The sequence below is a fragment of the Labrus bergylta genome, chromosome 11 (genome assembly GCF_963930695.1).
Source record: "Labrus bergylta chromosome 11, fLabBer1.1, whole genome shotgun sequence".
Classification (NCBI taxonomy): Eukaryota; Metazoa; Chordata; class Actinopteri; order Labriformes; family Labridae; genus Labrus; species Labrus bergylta.
The window spans coordinates 21,275,173-21,295,005 of record NC_089205.1 but is presented as its reverse complement, the minus strand read 5'-3'; the positions used below and the strand labels follow the sequence as shown (position 1 = coordinate 21,295,005).

At 39.2% G+C, this 19,833-nt stretch overlaps 1 protein-coding gene across 1 annotated transcript; it reads right to left on the bottom strand.

The window, feature by feature from the left end:
- Nucleotides 1-1,119: 1,119 nt before the first annotated feature.
- capn12 (calpain 12) lies at nucleotides 1,120-13,844 on the bottom strand. Its single transcript, XM_020636136.2, has 22 exons — nucleotides 13,533-13,844; nucleotides 12,294-12,363; nucleotides 11,383-11,501; nucleotides 8,400-8,533; nucleotides 8,079-8,250; nucleotides 7,879-7,962; nucleotides 7,204-7,289; nucleotides 7,032-7,109; nucleotides 6,175-6,365; nucleotides 5,831-6,084; nucleotides 5,727-5,738; nucleotides 5,545-5,624; nucleotides 4,973-5,095; nucleotides 4,215-4,251; nucleotides 4,050-4,121; nucleotides 3,898-3,943; nucleotides 3,512-3,573; nucleotides 3,143-3,211; nucleotides 2,973-3,051; nucleotides 2,739-2,855; nucleotides 2,072-2,124; nucleotides 1,120-1,963 (listed from the first exon to the last, which is right to left on the bottom strand). The coding sequence occupies exons 1-22, from the start codon at nucleotides 13,731-13,733 to the stop codon at nucleotides 1,937-1,939; spliced, it is 2,166 nt and encodes a 721-aa protein (XP_020491792.2). The 5' UTR covers nucleotides 13,734-13,844; the 3' UTR covers nucleotides 1,120-1,936.
- Nucleotides 13,845-19,833: the final 5,989 nt, after the last annotated feature.

Here is a 19,833-nt window from a genome sequence, read left to right as displayed (position 1 = left end):
TCCAGAATTTGGAAGTTCAAATGAAATATTATTATCAGTACTTTATTTCCCTAAAATATTGACACAATGAAATGCAGTCTCATTTGTACTTTGTTTTCAGTTTAATCTTAGCAAAGGTTAGCATGCTGACATGCACACTGGGAACATGTTCAAGTTTCATTGTGCACATGTCAGCGTTGTTTAAAACCAAAGCACAAATTACAAACGTACAGAGATGCAAGCATGGTCGTTCTTTGAAGGCAAAAAAAAAGTGTTAACATAGTAGTGACCACAGTGAATGCCTGTAGATCATTTTTACAAGCTACAGATGTCACATTGTTTGACCTCCGGCTGAGCTGACTCACAAATAAGTTGAAGCACAGAGTTTGGACAGACTGAAATATTTATGAAAACATATAAAAATAGTAAAAAAAAAAAAGAGTGGATGGAGAGGCCAGACATTGAGATGAATGAATGTCCTTGCCCTCGCCTCTCTCGCTTTCCCTCTCTCCATCACAACGCAGATGGACTGTTGCCGAGGACAACCTGTGTGTACTCATCTAACTATGAACAGGAAATGGTGTGTGTGAACAACGGTGCTATTAATAGCAACGTGTGTAGAAAGGACATTTGCTCCCTCACTGATGTGTGAGTGCGTGCAAGGATACCTGTGTGTGTGTGTGTGTGTGTGTGTGTGTGTGTGTCAGTCAGCATGTAACAGGAGGAGGAGGAGGAGGTGGAGGATGCAAATTTATAAGACAGTTACTAGAGAGAAGGGGGGGTAGAAAGAGTAAGGATGGAGGGAGGGAGAGAGAGAGAAAATGTAGTGGAGGAGGGGGCGAGTGTGTGTTGACGCTGTACGTGGCGTCAGTGTGATAAGAATAGAGATGGTGCGTGTAGCGCTGCTGAGACATCACCCTCACACCCTCAGTGGGGCAGGCAGCACTCGTTCTGACTGTGAGTGTGTGTGTAGATGTTACCCAGGGTATGTTCATGTGTGCATAGATGACTAAAGTGTTGGGGATGCAGAGATATATATTTTTTTTCTCAGTTGTGTAACAACAGTTATGTGGACCATTTCATTCATGATTTCACTTTTCAGCACTGCACAACGAAGAGAAGAGAAACTCAAGAAAGAAATGATTAAAAGGTGAATTTTATTTGGGTTTACAAACAGTTTTCATGTTGGAAAAGATTTGAAAAGACAATGAGAACCAAGTTTCAACAATCATCTGTAATCACAATATCTACCTAAGTACACTGTCGAGGAATATTGAAGTATAAGAAAACAATTAAAGGGCTGTTCTGCATCCTCAAACATGAATATTTAATAATTGTTTTCATTCATCTTTTTGTTAAGTGTTAATTTAATATACACTGCTCTGATTAATGGCCCATATTTCTTTTATAGCGCTTTGAAAAAAAAAAATCTTATTTCACTTTTTAAATGTAGATTTGTTAAAAATCCTCTATAAATACACTTGCCTCATAGTTTCTCCCTTAACTGTGTGTTCTGTCTCTTTAAACCGTGTGCCCTGCTTTTGTGTTCCCTGTGAAAACCTTGGCCGTGGACTACAGAACAAAATCCTTTTGGCTGATTCTGTCATGTTTGCATGTTTATTTATTAATATACACTGTCCCTTCCAAAAAACTAACGAAACCAAACTGTATGGGAAGCCTGGATGGAGAAGGTGCTTGTTTCATATAACTGTGTGTTCCTGTGTTGTATGTTAGACCTTGAACCTTTTATTTATATGGAGCCTACAATCAGGACTAAGGGATAGATAGCAGAGGAAATCCACAGCTGTTCCTTTAGAATAAGGCACATATGGGTGAACGGATGTAAAAGATGTATATGTTTATATGTATTGTTTATGTTTCAGAAGGAACAGCAGACTGTGGATTAGCTGGTTTTTTTTTGTTTTTTTTAAATGATGACCCTCTTCATAAAGCATCTTCACAATATCAGGAACTGAAGCAGCCACTGTGAAGGGAACAGGCAAGCAGAAAAAAACAGATCCAGGTCAGTAGGAGCATATAAGATATACAAATATAGATCATATATTATGATTAAATATGACCTGATACTCACAGAGTTAATGCCTCTGTCTTTGACCTCTTGACTGCTCTCTGACTCAAACAGAGCTGAGGAGGAGAGGTAATGAGAGGTTATTGATGAGTTCAAATACAAATAAAACTCAGGGGGATTGTGTTGCAAAAATCTGAAAAAAGTTAAGCATCCAATGATTTAATTCTTGTCAGGTTGTCATGTTTCTAGTAGAATTAAAAATATGTATTTGAAACGAAAACAGTAATTACATTTGTCACATGACTGTAATGGAGCAATAAGTACTATATTAACTCTAAAATGTCCCAGTGAGCACTTTTCTGTTGAAAAGACGTCTAGGAACACTGTAGAGAAGATGTTGAAACTTGTCCAAAAGTAAAAGAAATTTCATTGACGATTTGAAGATCTAAGTTGCATCTGTCACATGATTCCTCACATATTCAACCACAGCAGTTTTCCAAACATAGCTCATGTTTATAGTAGCTATAATGACTGTATAAGTAAGCATCACAGTTGAAAAACAACTTGAACTCACAACTGTCTAATGCTCTCCAGATGACATACATGCAGCATCCTGTGCACATATGTCATTTTTACGATATCTGGGCCAACTGGTAAAAGATTGTCTCTAAGCTTTTCTATGTCTAGTACTGATTTAATAATGATACAATATTGTGTGTGTGTGTGTTACCAAAAAGCTTGCGCAGTCTTGTGACACAGGACACAAAGCCATGGAAGGGCATGTGAAGCTCTCCAGATGCGAAGCGTGCAGACAGCAGATGAGCCACTTGACCATCACACTTCATCCCTGTGACACAGAGGAGAGGAGGAAGGTGTGAAGCCACACCATCTGTGTGCCAATATACAGTAGACTCAGGTGTGTGTGTGTGTGTGTGTGTGTGTGTGTGTGTGTGTGCACTCATACCAATAGCTTCCAACGCTGTGCTTAGTTCAAAGGGGCTCATAGTGCCGGAGGAGTCCTCGTCATACTGGAAGAAGATGGACTGAAGAAGATAGAAGCAGCAGAGTGAATAAAAATGACACACACACACACACACACACACACACACACACACACACATACACAGACCTTACCTGCAGAGTGCGCAGATTGGACAGCAGGGTTTCTGTTTGTTTACGGTTGAGACTAGGGCGCCCTTTTGTCTGCCGGAAGAAGTTAAGGTCACCTCACAGGACAGAAGACAAGGCGATAAAGTTTTGAGGCAGGAAAGTGAACAGCAGGGCAGCACGTTATGACTCAACCCAGAGGACTGAGGGTTTGGAATTGCTTGAGCAGCGAGAAACAAACCCAAAATGAAGCTCAAAACTATAGCAAGGGACAATCACGGATCAGATGTGAACTCATGTGAACATCGATTTGCTCCTGTTAATCCAGACAAACGCATAGAGTCAAACAATCAAATTGCAGTGTTACAGAATATGTTGGGCACAAAATAAGGATACATCCTCTCCAAAGATCAGCTGTCTGCATGTCTCCAGAGGCAGATGGTAATCTTTCTCCAAAACTGTGATCACAATAGAAAGATAGAAAAGCACAGATTATACAGAGAAATAAATGAAGGTTTTAAATTGGATTAAGCTGAGAAAAGGTGAAGGTGAGGACAAGTGTAGTCACTTTTCTTAGTCAACCAGCTGACTGTACTCTATCTGACTGCAGCTATGAGCCTCTGTCTAGACTGCTGACCTGTGAGGCATCACTGTTCCTGCTTTAGAGTGAAGCTGCTTTGCTCCCATCTAGTGGCCATGTGAGGTATTGCACAGTGGAAAAAAAAACTGCTTTTTGTCATGTTTAGATCCAGCTCAAAGAATTTAAAGTGTTACACTGTAACCTGAGTTAAACAGATTCATGAGCTCCTTGGCGTTCACTTTGTCATCCTGCAAGGCAAGACAGAAGAAAGTGGTTTAGATATTTCAAACAGAGGACACAACTTTGAACTTGAATACACTGAAGCTTTGTAGTACTACATGTGGAAGTTCTTACTGGGCCAGCTTCCTCTTCAAAAGTCTGCTGAACTCTCACGTGATCCTCCGGGAGGACAGGAGTGGCCATAACCTGTTCAGCACAAACATACCAGACGAACATAAACGTACTGTTGTGTGTTTTTTTGGCTAGCTGTGCCTTGTGTTCAAATGTATGTGGACTTACAGGGAGGAAGCCAGAGGAGCAAGTGAAGTCCTGAGTACTGCAGCACAAAGAAAACATCACACAAGTCAACATTAGTCCTTTAAATTAAAAGTGTTAATCCTCTCAAGCTTCCACATAAAGAAGTATACTGGCAAGGATCCTTTTCTTTGCTAGAGTAGCAATAGAAAGTCAAACTTCTACTTTTGGGATACAGTGTGTGATTAACAGCAATATGCGCCTAATTAATAATTACCTTTATTAACAATAGGTGATTTCAGACCAAACTGTTCTGGGGACTTTTGGAAGAGGAACTATCCACTAGGGAGTTCCTCAGAACTACACACCATGGGGGCTTTTTCTGTCTGCATTCATTTTTATATTCTGGAGCACTCCACTGGTCTCTGCTGTAACAATGACCGTTTCCCTTATTAAAGTTGGTTTTATGAGTCTATTCTTGTTGAAAGATTTTAGAGTTTTTTGAAATATGCAAAAGTATGACGCTGTGAACCCAATCTGAGGGCAGTGTGGGTGACATGACTCCGCTGTTTAAAGTGAGAGAGACGGGAGGTGATTCAGGAGCTGTGGAGCCCTCAGGAAGTGTTGTGGGACATTATTTAACCAGAATGTATGACGCACACATACAACACATAACACAATGTGGTTCATACAAAAAAAAAAAAGGCCAACAAATTATATTCAGCTAAGTAGTCTTAATTTCCATGCTGGTTTACAGTCTTAATACGTTTATTAATTTTACAGATAAATCACTTCAGTCTTACCCCAGAGTGTTTCCAGTCTTGGAGAAAATGCGCATAAAGAAATCTCCGGACTTGTTTGGTCTATAGGTGGAGGCCACGATGATGTAGTTACCGGGGTCCAGGTGCAGCATTCTCCACACTCCTCTGAGAAACAAAGTTAAAAAAATGTCAAACCTACACGCTTTCAGCTTTATGACTTTCAACATTTACACCCAAGCTATATTATATTTACAATATATTTTATACAGTACACAAACTGCAAAATGGTTAACTGGTTTTAAGTTGCTAAAGGTACCAGAACCAAATGTTCAGGTGTTTTTTTTTTTTAGATTTTATTTTAGGTTGTTTATTAGAGATGTGGGACGATGGATAGATTCAGAAGTCAGGGAGAGAGAGAGAGAGAGTGGGGACATGCACAAAAGGAGTCACACGTTGGATTTGAACCTGGGCTGCACGCTTTACAGGACTTTAGCCTGCGTTCATGGGGCGGGCGCGTTAACCAGACAACCAGCGCCCCTAAATGTTCTTTTTTTTTGTGAACAAACTATTAAACAATGTTTTAAGCAAAGTTTCTTCTCATGATGGCCTTTTACCTCTGAGCCTGATATTTCTTGGAGCGACCCACGGGGGAATTTTTGGTGAAGAAGTCGCTGGTCAGACACGAACCCTGGAGCTGTGAGAGGAAGGATGTAACACTTAGTAATCGACTTGTCATGATTATTGGGATATAATTTGAGATAAGAGATTATTTATCTATTGTTCACAAGATAATTACCTCAGAGGGAACCTGCAGATGAGAATAAAGACAGAACAAAGTGTGAGTTGATGTGAAATAAACAGAAGGCCCAAAACAACATCAAGTGTAAAAAGTGATGTGACCTTGAAGATGTGGAAAGCAACGTAGAGGAAGTGGACTTTATTCTTCCGCCTGCGGTTCTTCTGCAGCAGCTCCACCAGCACGGTACACTGTTTGGCTTTCTTCTTCTTTTTCTCTGCTCTCTTCTTCTCCTCGGGGGTCATCTCTTCCTCCTCCTCATCATCATCATCATCATCATCATCATCATCATCTTTCTCGCCTTGCTGGTCATTCTCTGTGAGAACCAGCTCGAACTGAGGATTCTTCCAGAAAGACTCTGAGAGACAAAGGCAAAGTTTTGATCACATAAATGATCTCTTGAAAATATCCAATGCGTATTTTTGTAAATAAAAGGTCACAAACACACTTCTGTATCTGCGGCTTCCACCAGCAGAGCTTCCCGGTATCCAGAATCCTTCATGTTCGCTGATGGTCCAGGTGGAAGAGGAGTCAGGAGAAGATGGAGAGCTGGGTGTCTTTTCCTCTACAAGACTGTCTGGATTCACGCTGCACAGCTCCACGATGTCAAACAGTTTGGAGAAATCCTCAGAACTGATCCTGATAGAGAAGAGAATTCACGTGAGAGATTTACCCACTAGTGCTTTTCTGAGATACAAATTCAATTCCTATTTAAAGTATCATCCTTTAAATGGAAATACTAAATGCTGTGTTTCTTTTTACATCTGTTCATACATTGAAGAGGCAAATATTCTATACTTTTGGCTCCACCATTCATCTCACATAATCATCTTCTTTTTATTCACCTTTTTATCATAACATTCTGTTACAGCTGAAAACCATGCAAATCCAAATCTGGGTATATTGATTAAATTTTCATGTTAGAATGTTTAGAGTTTTGTTTCGAGATAACAATTTTACGAATTGGCACTATACAAATAAAGATTGACTGATTGATTGACTACCCAACAATGTCTAAGGTTTTGAATTTAGCTCAAACCGAAAAACAAAAATTGGTCAAATGTAACAGATGAATTATTGCAGCTTCAGTTTGAATCCAGTAACATTAAATATAAAAGCAAAACACTGAGGGTGAACACTGAACTGAACAGTTTTCAAACTTTACTGACTGTGCTCATAGTTCATTGCGTGAGTAAAGGATTCTCACTATTCGTAGAATATCTTCACAATGTGATTTTTATATTTCTTATTTCAGTAAAGGGAGGTACAACAGTCTTCTCTCCTGCTGTTTTTTTCTCCACATACCAGAACTCTCCATCTTCCTTTTTTTTCAGATCAATCCTTTCCTTATCAGATTTGTTCACATTGTCCCACTCTGTACCCCTGCAGCAACAAAGAGACACATAAAAACACTGTGGAATGTGATTCAATCTATGAGTTTGTGAGCTACAACAACAACGTGCTCAAACGTCCTCACTTGTCACTCCAGGGTCCACTATACTCAACAAATCCCCAGGGGTTCCTCAGCCTCAGCAACAAAACCTCATCTGAACCGTTATTCACCTGAAACATGAAAAGAGAAAAAACTGTAGAGTAAAGTCATCTTTAAAATATTAAACTCTTAGATCTTAGATTTATCCATGAGATGACTAATAAATCAAAATATACAATTACAAAATGTCATTTCAGCTCAGAAATGAGTTGAAAAGAGGAAAGACTGAGACGTAATGCAAAGATGAGCTATTTGGTGAAATGATGGAATATAAGATAAAGTCAGATTAGGATATTATGATAACATTTGAAAACAAGGGATATGAGATTTGATTATTTGGTTAAAATGAGGTCAAATTATGATTATAAATCAGGTTGATTTGATTCAAACTGATTATTTGTGTTTGATCTGACTGTGCTTCCACTCAATGAATTAAAATACACATTTCATTTTAGTTAGATTAGATTAAATAAACAGAGATGGAAATGATTAAATGTTCAGATTGTGATACATTATTTATAGTTTAGATGAAATGACAAGGCATAACATGAAGTGGTGTAGAGGTAGTGTGAGAAAAGACAACATGATGTAATAAAGAGACACTAAAAAACTCTTTGTGAAAGACACAGCAGTAGATGAGTGTTGTGGTGTGATACTTGCCTTTTCTGTGTCGGTGATAGCGTAAGCGTGACCCTTTATCAGCCTGTCTCCTGTCACTTTACTAACCTCAGTGTAGTTTTTGGCCTGTGAAGAGAAAAAGGTCTTCTAAACTTGTGCAATTAAAAAAAGAGAGAATAATCTAATTTCATTATATCTCATCTTCTTTAGCTAGCTGTAATCAGTCTGAAGAGTGTGTGCACCTCGATGAAGCAGCTGAGCAGGCTGCCTCTGGACAGAGCGGCCGTCAGAGACCTCCAGAGGACTTTAGGGGTACTAGACGACACGTCCCGCGAGTATGCGATGCCTCCAGTAAAATCCTCCATCCCCTCTGAAATGTTGCCCCCCTTTAGGCTTCCGTAGCTTCCAATCAGCCTACACATGAGAGGTGAGAACATTTTCTCTGGTGGCTGTATGTATTTGTGAAATCACAGTAGCGTCGCACAAAGACACACACACAGGAAAAGAGTGGGTTGATCTCAGACATTACAACCCAGAAACATATGCTGCTAGTGGCAACTGACTTGGCATAGGCCTTCTCCACCAGGGTGCTCCAGTACTCGTTGCGGGTGTGAGAGTAGCTGAAGAGCAGACGGCCTTCTCGTACTGGCAGCCTGTCATCCACCACCACCTCCACCCACTCACCATACTGCCAGAACTACACACAGTGAGAGAGAGAGACAGAGAGAGGGGAGATAATAAATGGATAAAATTAAATCAGGAGAAAAGTAAATAAGAAAGACTTTCATTTTTTAAAGGAAAATTAGGGCAATAAACTCCTTTATGGCCTCTAGGGGGCAGCAGATACAAATTGCAAACTCAACAACTCAAGGTCTATATCATTTCATTTAAGATGGTTATTGAGAAATATAAACTTTTTCAAAGGGCTGGATTTGAAAAAACAGAGTACACTGTCCCACCTGTCAATAAAGGAATTAAAATGTGTTTGCTATGCACGTCTTCTACTGTAGTTTTCTCTTTTAATAAACATGATAATGCATTTAAACAAGTGGGACGGGGTTGTGTTGACTGACAGTTGGGCGAGTTATTTCTTTTTACCAGGAGACTATAGGGCCGCCTCAGCTCCACTCCTCACCTGCTACTGGACTGACTGACTGACTAAAAATTCCTCCACGGAAGTAAGTCATAAGTCATGAATGATCTAAAATGGTCTTTTATTACTAAAAAATGTCAAGTCAAGTTTATTTATGAAGCACATTTAAAAACAACAGCAGCTGACCAAAGTGCTGTGGGCTTCTACTGATCAATCATTGTCCAGATAAATGAAGAGACTTTAGCTGCCTATGGCCGAATCCTACATGTGAGAGGTAAGCAACTCTTCTAAAAATGTTTAAAATGCTAAGATAGAAGGGCCAGATTGAAGACATTTAAATGCAAAAATTTGATGATTCTGCTTTTAATTCCATAAAAGATCTGGAAGCTTATTCTTTCTCACATATTCAGGCACAAATCAAAACAAAAATATCAACAAAAGACGGAATGTTCTACACTGAATAAAAACAGAACTAGAACTAGAACTATTATGAAACTATCAGTTGTTCAGATCTTAAGAATAAAACCCTGTGGAGAAATTAAATAAAGACATGTTGTTCTCTGTTCTGTCTAAACTTATCAAAGCACCTCCCACAGCATTTACTGGTCATAACTTTGGGGCTGTACTGTACTGCTAACTGTGTGTACACAACAGAGGCCGAGAGCAGGCCTGTACTGGCCTTCATACCTGCAGCTTTGTGTGTGTATGCATGTGTGTGCGTGTGTGTGTGTGTGTGTGTGTGTGTGTGTGTGTGTTTCCCAGGGGTAGTCACTACCTACATGTCTGGACTGCTTTCCAATCACCCTGACAGGGCAAAATGAGTTTCCAGTCCTTCTGTCCTGCTTGTTAAATCATGTCACAATCTCCTTAACAGTCTCGGAGGGTCTAGAGCTCTGGGGCAAAATAATTGCTGAGCAAAAAAAAGTCAAAGTGATCTATGTCTAACTGGAGTGTTTGTTGTCTTGATGTGAAATGATTAATTCGTCTAATAAAGGGATTTTTTATTGTTCTATGCAGGTCAGAGCCGGTGAATGATGAATGCTCCAGATTAGAATCACCGCATCTGATGAGGTAATAAAGATGAGGTTTTATGTTTATTCTTTTTGTACGTGCGAGACCACAGTGCAGCACTGTCTGCAGGATGAGTTTAAACCTGTTTGAGAGCTGTGCTCCAAAGTTAAAGAAGAAAAGGATCAAAGTGTGGACTAATAGACAAAATCAGAGAAATGAAAAAAAACATTTTGATAACATAAAAGGAGTGAGTAGAAATATAAGGCATAAAGTGTTTGTATATAAATCAAACTTGATCGTCGATGCTTGTTCTATACTCAGGTCTCAAATTCTGTACACCTACACATACACAACACACACGAGGTGTCATATGTAGCATCATCACTTGAGATATCACCTGGAATCATGAATGTCTTAAAAGTACAGCTTGTAAAAAATCAATCATTTTAAGACAAAGCATAAGCAACAAAGCAGAATCCATCTTAAAGGGAAATAAAAGATAAATAACCAAAAGTAGGGTCACTTGACTCAGCACCAGTTACGGAAAAATACATTTCAAATAGAACCTAGTCCTCATCTCTGCTGGAGCCTAACAGTTCAAGGATTTGCCACTAACAGCTAAACAAAACAGAATCTCCCTCAAATATGTCTGTGGTTGGGTTGCTTTGAGGGTAATGAGACACCTGGGTTCCACCTTTGATTATACATAACAACATGTAGGTCAGAGGCATGTATTACAGATTCGAAAGCTTGATTTCAGCATTTGATACACACATTTGTTAATGGCAGACAATCTTTTTCTCTTTTTGGTGGATACCCACAGTGTCAAGTTTAGCGACTTTGATAAACTTGTATGACACAAAGCAGAGAGCTTGGAACACCCACCTGTCACCTGAAAATAGGTTTAAACATGTTCAATTCTGCTGTTAAGTTGGAAATTTTATTAAAGCTCCTGATTGTAAGCCTTGGCTTTTTTTCCCAGCCACATACTGTATGTTACTGCTTGGTCTGAGACAAAGACTGTGAATATATTTTGCATAAAAAGTATCTCTGGTTTTACTAAATCAATTATCATCTAAAAAAAAGAATCCTTGAATTTTATAGCGCTAAAGCATTATGCTAAATTGCCTAGGAATTCTTTTCAGCTGTCATTATAACATCTGATATTATCCTTATATTTCAAAAGTCATATAAATATATTTATATCACACAAAAAATGACTGCCACACTTAAAATGAGGGGGGTCTTGAGTGCTAGCCGTGCCTCCTGCTACACGGTCAGTGAGCTCTGAATCCTCACTGCAACTTAACTATTTCTGTCTAAACATTTGGATTTATGTCAAATGTATATTTTGCATCCTCTGATCAGCATTTGTTTTTCCAAGTACAAAGATGAGGGAGTCAGACGTTTTGTTTTGTACAACTAGTCGTAACTATTCTCACCCTGAAATGGAAGACCCCTGCGTACGTCTTGGACAGGCTCTGGCCCGGTGGCACCACCTTCACAAAGAGCTTCTGGTGCATGGTCAGACAGGAGAGGGCCGCCAGCAGCCAACAGTTACCTGATCAACAAGAGAAACACACTGAGCTCATGTGAAAATACAAAAGATTCTTTGTGCCTTTCAGTGAAATTTTACATGCAATCTTTTAATTTTTTTTTAGCCCTGTAGAAAGTCTCATGGTTTGTGTTTTTGTCAATGCGTTTCAGGTTAGACTCGCTCCCTCACACACAAACACATTAGCTACATTCCTCTCCAACAACAAACATCTGTTCTGGGATGTTCCTCTTGTTATTGCTGCAACAGATACTTTAGGAGTCTATATAAATCACTGAAAACCCATCATGGGATACAGAAGAAAGGGGAGGTTTATAATGATTCAAGCTATTGAAACATCAGCACGCAGCTGGTGGCACGGACCAATATTTAAGAGTCCCAGATGACGGAGGAAAGTTTTCTTTCGTGCACAAAACAATCTCTTAGTTTATCACAAATAGGAAACAGACTGAAGATCTGAGATTTGAGGAGGATCTGTGGGCTGTTAAACACAAGCCTACGATTGGGAACAGACCCCCTGCTGATTTGGGGTTTAGGGAACACAGAGTCATTCCTTTTCCCCCTCGCTGAGTGTTTGAAGTTGGCTCCCTGTGGCCGTGTGGTGCATAAGAGCTGAAGTCACTATTTTTTTGTATTCATAGAATATGAACTACGTAATGTTATATTATAATTTGTTGTGGTTGAGTGAATGTTCTGCAATGCACATTTTCGGCATCTCAGTCTGACGTATTGTAGTTCAAACCTCAGTCATCATTGATTTGAGGTTTGTGGAGGCTGATGCTTTGCTGATGAACTCACCCAGTTGGCCCTGACAGATGTCTGTGGTCCCCATCGTGTCCTCCACAAACACAGCGTTATTACTGATTTCCTTCAGAGCGGAGAGGAGGACAATGTCAGGACATGATGCTATAACACCACCAACTTCATGTTTATATGACCAAACCTAATATAAGTCTGCACTATTAGAAAAGAAAAGAAGATCAAAATAAGAATTGACTGATGTCATTCTGACAGTATCATCCTTTTCTAATAATAACAAAAATCATTTTTTAATGCAAAATCGTCAACATTTATCTGGTCCTGGATTAAGAAAAACTGAAATTGTTGCCGTCTTTTGATTTGTTTTCCACAACACTAAATTAAATATATTGGAGTTTCGGGCTGTTGGTGAACAAGAAGAAGAAATGTAAGAAAAGTAAGAAAATGTTATGAAAAATTTCTGACATTTTTCTGAGTGTTAATTAAAAACTAAATCAGCATCTGCAATGATTTTTGAAAATGTATATTTGCAGCTCTACTACACAAACTTCTCTGTTAGGAATTCATTGAATATCTTTTGTATTCAATGAATTCAAAATCTGCTCTTCATGTATGTGTAAAACATATTTTTATCAGTTAATAATCAGGCTAGATGACTGAACCTGAATTTATTTGTTTGGTGTCAGTCTAAGGAATCGCTCTAAAAATACCTTAAATAGGCCTTGTCTTACTGATTTGTTATGATAAACATCTATGATTCTCTTTTCGCTTGTTTCTTTTATGTTTGTTTTTTTTCACCACCTGAAGAAATGCTCCAGGTTAAAAAGTTCTTCAGACCTGAGCCACACCTTGTAGAATCACTACCTGATCTGTAAGCTACATTACAAAGCACCTTTTCTGTTTCTGTGTGCCTAAAGGTACATTTCATATCAATGTCATTATCTTAAACTGCACAAGTCAATAACAACTCAGGCTCTAACATGTAGGCTACATTAGTTATGAACTCTCCTTTATGAAACTCAAAAATTAAATGATAGTCTGCAGATCAGACTTTGTTTCAATGTAGGAAGCTATTCTAATGTTGGATTTATTTGTTTATTTTGTTTTATGAGTAGACAAATGAATACTTTCACCATTTATTAATCCTTTTGAAATGTATTAATATGTTGGCTAAAATGTTTGAGCAAAGATGCAAATCGATCATCAAGTCGCTCCCCCTAACAACATCTGGATGACAACCTGTCCCTGAACCCACATTCGCATCGTGACCTGGTCTACCTTGGGTCGCAGCCACTTGATCGCCTTCTTCGGATCCGCATCTTCTGGCATGCCGATGGACTTCTGCTCAGCTGGAAACGTTGGATCAGCAAACAGCTCTCCGGATTTCAGACATTCTTCCAAGATGGTCTGAAAATCCTGATCCATGAACCTGATCGGGTTCTCGATGGAGCCCAGAGGTGCCTTCTCAACGCTTGCCATGGTGTCAGTGATTCAAAGTAAAACTCTTGATCGGAGATGCACAATATGTGATCAGTCGGTGCTTAAATACATTTCAAAGCTCACACCCACCACAGCACAGAGGCCTCCCCGGCTCTGCCCAGCCCGGAGAGGTATGCAGAGTGCCGGGGGCCTTGGAGGGCTGGAGTCGGAGTAATGACACGCTGCCAACACCTTCTTTGATCTTTATTCATTTAGTGTTTGTCATCACCGTCAACGTCAGCTGGTAGAAAGAAGCAACACGCAGCTATAAGCCCCCGAAGGAAAGTCTCAAACACTGTTTATGTATTTATTTATTAAGTAACATTTGGTTCTTTACAAGAGTTTCTTTAAACAGATGGCAGGCTTTTATTTCATATTGAGTGAAATTAACCATTTTTATCTTATATCCATTGACATCTGTTTTTCAGAGCCTATATGGTAGGATATGCTACGTCTGATAGGAGAGGTTACACATCTCCACCATTTCAATAAGTTTATTCAGTCGATCAGATTAGTAGGCCTGCATATATAATTACTCACATTTTTATTTAGTTTATTCAGGCAACAGCTCTGATGAATAAGCCTTTTACATTTAGTGGACTAATATACCGAGATCAGAGGAGACCCCCGTCTGTTCTCTCTATCTGACACTAGGGGTCGGTCTACTCCACATTAAGTGGAAGTGAACTGTAGTTCGTGGTAGTTGGATGATAAATAAGGTCGTGGAGTGAGAGGCATGATAAATAGCGTACATTGTGTGGAAACTCCTGTGACATAATGTGAAAATAAGCTCAAGATAACTGATTCAGTTTTTTATTTACTCACTAAAATGTCTCTTAACTGTCATTTCATTGCCGAGTCAACAGTGTTTTGAAGAGAGACAAGAGGAGCTGTTGAAATCCTTGATATGCTTTTATATTATCAGTTACTGAATGCATTTTCTCTATTTTAGTGATAAAAGTGCAAAGTTTGAATATCATTTAAACGTGTCCGGACAGATGGTTGCTGTTAAGGTGCTACATTGTTAATTATTATGTGTCTGGAGCCCTCTATATGAGTAACACATAGGCATTTATACTATAAGGAAAGTCACAGGAGCAGGTCCTTAATGTTGCTATTAACCAACATGTAAAAAAATTGCAGATGCATTTGTATCATCTTTTTTTTTGAGTTGAACCCTTGACCTTCACTCTGCTGCATGTGGAGGGGAACAGACTCGAAAATCATTTGACAGACAAAATACAGAAGACAACAGAAATATGACACTGATGTTCTATTAGTTTATGTTTCCTCATACATTGTGCTAGACTTTTAAACCATGATAAAACATTGTCAATAAATACTTCATCAATTTCAAGCACTTTAAAGATCAGTGTAAATCCATTGATTTGATTAATATTGGTTGCCAGGTTGGGATAATACGAATCACCTTGTTTTTCCTTTGACTTTCTTTTTATATAACTAGCCTCATAGTCTTAATAATAATCTTTCCTGTATATTACAATAGCAAATGTAAAAAATCAGACATTTCACTTCTTAATATATTTCCTTATTTTTATCTACAATTCATAATCTTGCTATTCATTCATTTCATTAAAACATTTTTTTGTAATTTCTGACTTAACAACAATTAATAGTACAACATACTTTGATATCTAATAACATCTCAAAATATTGTAAAAAGCAATTTCACAAATGATTTTGTTAGTTATTTTTTATTTCATGTTACAGGGACCCTCCTTGCGCCCCCTGGCAATCCCCCGGGGGGTCCGGACCCCCACTTTGTAAAACACTAGTTTCTTAAACTGCTACATTAGACCTCAAATGGTCTGGAAATGACAATAACGTCTTACCCAGTCAATAAATATGAAACACAGAGTAGATTGTAAATGTCCTTTCTCACAACTTTTAGAAATGTAGAGTTTACATTGTATTAATTGAATAAGTAAGCCAGCAGAGAGGCTTTCAGACATGGCAACCCAAATGTTATTTAATAAATTTAGTCATTGATTTCAACACTATATAAGGGTGCCTTTTTTAGGTTTTGTTCTAATTCTCACTCAAACTAAAGAGAGAGAGACAACAAAGGACAACTCATTGTACCCATAGAGCAAACGAACATTATTACACTTTTTCCTTAAAACGATCCTTCTTCATTTTACAGTTTACCTCCGTTACCTTTATATAAAATCACAAGAGGTCGTCCTTTTAAACTGTGTATGCAGAAAATTCAAAGTCAGTTCTTCGCCATAAATTAGGAAGAGTTTTATTTGCATGACACCGGTGTAATAGACTATTCATGATGCCTTGTTGTTTTGCAGTGGTACCCATATCATCCAGAAGGCATTGGTAAGCGCTTCTTTACCTCCTCCTGTGAGAAACACATGTGAACTCTGGTCGAGACTCAAATAATCTGAAGTGGATTTACAAATGACCTCCCCCCCCCTCCTATCCCTCTTCTGCCTTCTTGTGTCGCGTCTTTCTTTAAATTTAGGTGGATATCCATCTCAAATAAACTGTTGTCCTGTGGTGCTCTCACCAAGCCTCTTCAGGAGTCTCCAGCCGTCCCTCCATCACACGCCTGATTACTCTGAAAACGTGAGGCTGACCAGGGCTAAACAAACAGGAAGAATAGCGACACAGATCCTTCTAATGGTCACCATTTAATTCCATTCATGGCTCTCCATTATGTCCGTATGCTCTTTGAGGACAGGATTAGAGGAATCCTCAGTGACAAAGGTCAGAGGGCCGAGCAGACACTCCCACACCTCCACAACCTGCTCTGATCCCACGACCCCGGCACCAGCGGGCCCCGGGCTCCTATCTCTCTCTCCCTGGCCCCCCCCTCCCGTCTCCCTGCTGGTTAACCGGCTTTGTCCCGACCCGTTTTCTGCCGCATCACTCAGACACAACACACCGGACAGAGAGGGGGAAGTTAATAGAACAGCAGGAGAAATGATCAGGATATACCTAGGATATCTAAAAATGCATTCAAACTTCTACACCTTCCTTTGGAGATTTTTTTAAACATGTGAATTATTTTAAGGTTTTTCTTTTTTACTCTGTTTCTGTTCTGTATTTTTTGTTGAGGCAGTAAAGTACTTTCTTCTCTCTAAACGTGCTATATGGGCCTTAATAACATTCCTTCTTGACTCTACTATATTAAACTGAAGTTGTTTTCCTCCCTGATTCACTTAGTTTTCACAAAGTTTTTGTCATTACTAAGGAAGTTGCAGGCCATATATTTAATGGTTTTGTTTTTTACCATTTAACCTGACTTCAAAATGGAGCTCCACAGAGGAAGAACACTCATTATGCTGGCTTGTTTTCCAATTAAGGGCAGTAGAGCATTATGCTTTCTTGCTTTGTTCACTTTTCATTTGTGTGGATTCTTTCCAACTTGAAAGAATGTATTTTACCCTACATATACTACGATATTTCACACATTATTACAGTCATAAAATGCTAAGATTATAGTAATAATTAAAGGCATGACATTTTAATGAATCCTCCTTATGCCCCCTTAAACCTTAGTTTAGTGAAATGTATTCCTATGAATATTCATCTAACATATTTTCACACATGATCAGAAAATACATTACAAAAGGCTTTATTGTTATACATTCAGAAACCTAAAGTATTGTGATCAACTGTGAATCTAATAATAGAAAATATCATAACTGGTCTTCCTGATGCGCGATGTGTTCTTTATAATGTGAGATGTGAAGTCTTTTTTTGTCTAGGATAACTTTGGGCTTTTATTCCTGTGAGAGTTTAAATTCAGGAGATGTTGATGATCAAAGATAATCGTCAAAGCAACTTTAAGTTTAGTGAAGACAGCTGGTATTGCAACAGCATAACAATCATTAGTCTTAAAGTATGTTTCCTCATTAGGCTTTTAGGCTTTTGTAAACATGTTTTGCATTTGGGTTTTATATTGAAATAAAGTGTCTAAATTAAAATGTGTTGGTACCTTACGTAGCTCATTATAAGACAACTCTCAGTGATCTTAATAGACAACAAGCATGTCAATATCTAAGAACTATTCCTGCTTATGTAACACAGTGTTTTGAAACACATGAAAATGTGGGGGAACAGGACATACTGTGTGAAACTGAAAGAGTTATATGTGCAGGGTGACAGTGGACATTGGTTGCATGTGGAGACTTCAGCTCACCTGCCCCGAGGCCTGCTGGGAACACACACATGAAAGCAGTTTCACCTGTCACCGGACTGAACTCTACCTCCTAACCTTACTGTGCACACTACTCAGGCAACACCTCTGACCCCAGCACTATGTGTGTATGTGTGTGTGTGTGTGTGTGTGTGTGTGTGTGTGTGTGTGTGTGTGTGTGTGTGTGTGTGTGTGTATGTGTGTAAATCCAGTTTTCCAGGGTTTTACGGAGGTTTCTGGGCTGGACAAGAAGAAAAACTATCTAACCTGTATTTGTTTTTGTGTGTGTTTGTGTACCTGTGTGTGTGTGTGTTTGTGTATTTATGTAAATATCTGAGAAACTAAATAGTGTGTGTGTGTTTGTGTCAGGTTCATAAGGAGGGTCACCAGGTGCAGCAGAAGCGATGCTGTGTGTTTTTAGAAAAGAGAAGGAGAGGTAACAGCCATTTGAGTAACAATTTGTCCTGAGTGCTATAGAGTGTTTAGACAAGGATGTGAAATGAAGTAACCTTCTGTTAATAATAACCATGTCCAAAATCATGGGGCACAGGTCGGACACCAAAACAAAGATATACTAAGTAGTATGCCAGCAAATATATCGTAAAGTGAGAACCTTTCATTCTTTCATTTCACCACTCTAACACTTCAGTGAGATGCTTCTGTTTCCCACCCACTCTTCAAACACATCCACCAAATGTCTTTCCTTTTGTGAAGGCAATTGTTAAAAGGAGTCTTAAACACCCTAACATGAAACTAACAATAATAACTTCTGAATATTTGAATGAAAAACACCAGAAACTAGGTGTTGTAAAACGGCACAGTATCCCTCTAAACTAAGGATACAGCACATAAGGGTAGTCAGGGCATTGATTTAAGAGCCCAATTAAAAGACCTCATGTTGTACCGCAGTATGGTATTGTATAGGAACATCATATGGTAGGCTTATTGCATCACATCATTTTGCTTTTTATTGTACCTTATTGTATCTCAACATCGTATTTCATGTTTGCATGTTTTATCTGTATCCCTCTACCACACCCTCTCTTTACATCACATCATCCAGTGGTCCCTCAATGAAAATTGGCCCATGTCCTTTACTCAGGAATGAGTATAATAGGATGGTTTTAAAATCTTGTCATCATCATCATCATCTGACATCACTTTCTGCCTGTTTAGATGTAATGTTTGATCTCAGTTTGAAAAAAAAAAGAGAAATCAGTAAACTTCCTCCCTTTTGTTTGAAAATCAAACTGTCCGGGGTAACATCAGTACTTCCTCGTTCACAGTCCAAACTAAAGTGACGCTCGTTCCACAGAGCTGGCCCTCAGAGATCAGTGACATTATATAAACCTAAAAAAGAATGAGCCCTCCTTGTCTTTCCCTCCTCTCACTATCTGAAGGTGTTGAATGGCAAAATGATAGGCACTGGATTGACGGATGACTGCCAGGGCCCGTGTTGCCTCTCACCATGTTCCCTCACACTCTCACTGTTAGAGGTTGGGGGGTGTTAGGGGAGGGTAAGGAGGGAGAGGTGAAGCGGGTGTAATTCCAGGGTTCAGGTTTCACTCCGTGGTCTTTGCGGGAGGAGGGACGGGTGAGAGAAGGTGGGGATTGTGGGAACTGTGCGAGGATAAAGAGCAGAAAGGGAGTCCTGTGGTTTGGCTGATCACTCCCAAATGCATCTTTCTCTTTCTTGTTATCCCCATCCCAGTCAGCCCTGCCGATGATTTAATCCTCAGCCTCCACAACTACTCTGTGGAGGAAGAGCACAACAGGACAGAGACTGCAGAGACGATTTGAGGCTTCAGACAGTACACCATGAGAAATGTAATTAAAAACTCACAGTTAATTGGCTTTTTCCATGATAAAGCACAATCGTCTCATACATAAGTGAGAGCCTCTCATGCCCACAGGCTTGCCCTACAG

Excerpts from the sequence above, each read along its gene's own strand:
- capn12 (XM_020636136.2), bottom strand. The coding sequence starts at position 13,733 with ATGGCAAGCGTTGAGAAGGCACCTCTGGGCTCCATCGAGAACCCGATC. Across the intron at positions 7,290-7,878 it reads CTATCACCGACACAGAAAAG|GTGAATAACGGTTCAGATGA; the intron begins GCAAGTATCACA and ends TTCATGTTTCAG. Across the intron at positions 3,944-4,049 it reads TTGAAGAGGAAGCTGGCCCA|GATGACAAAGTGAACGCCAA; the intron begins GTAAGAACTTCC and ends CTTGCCTTGCAG.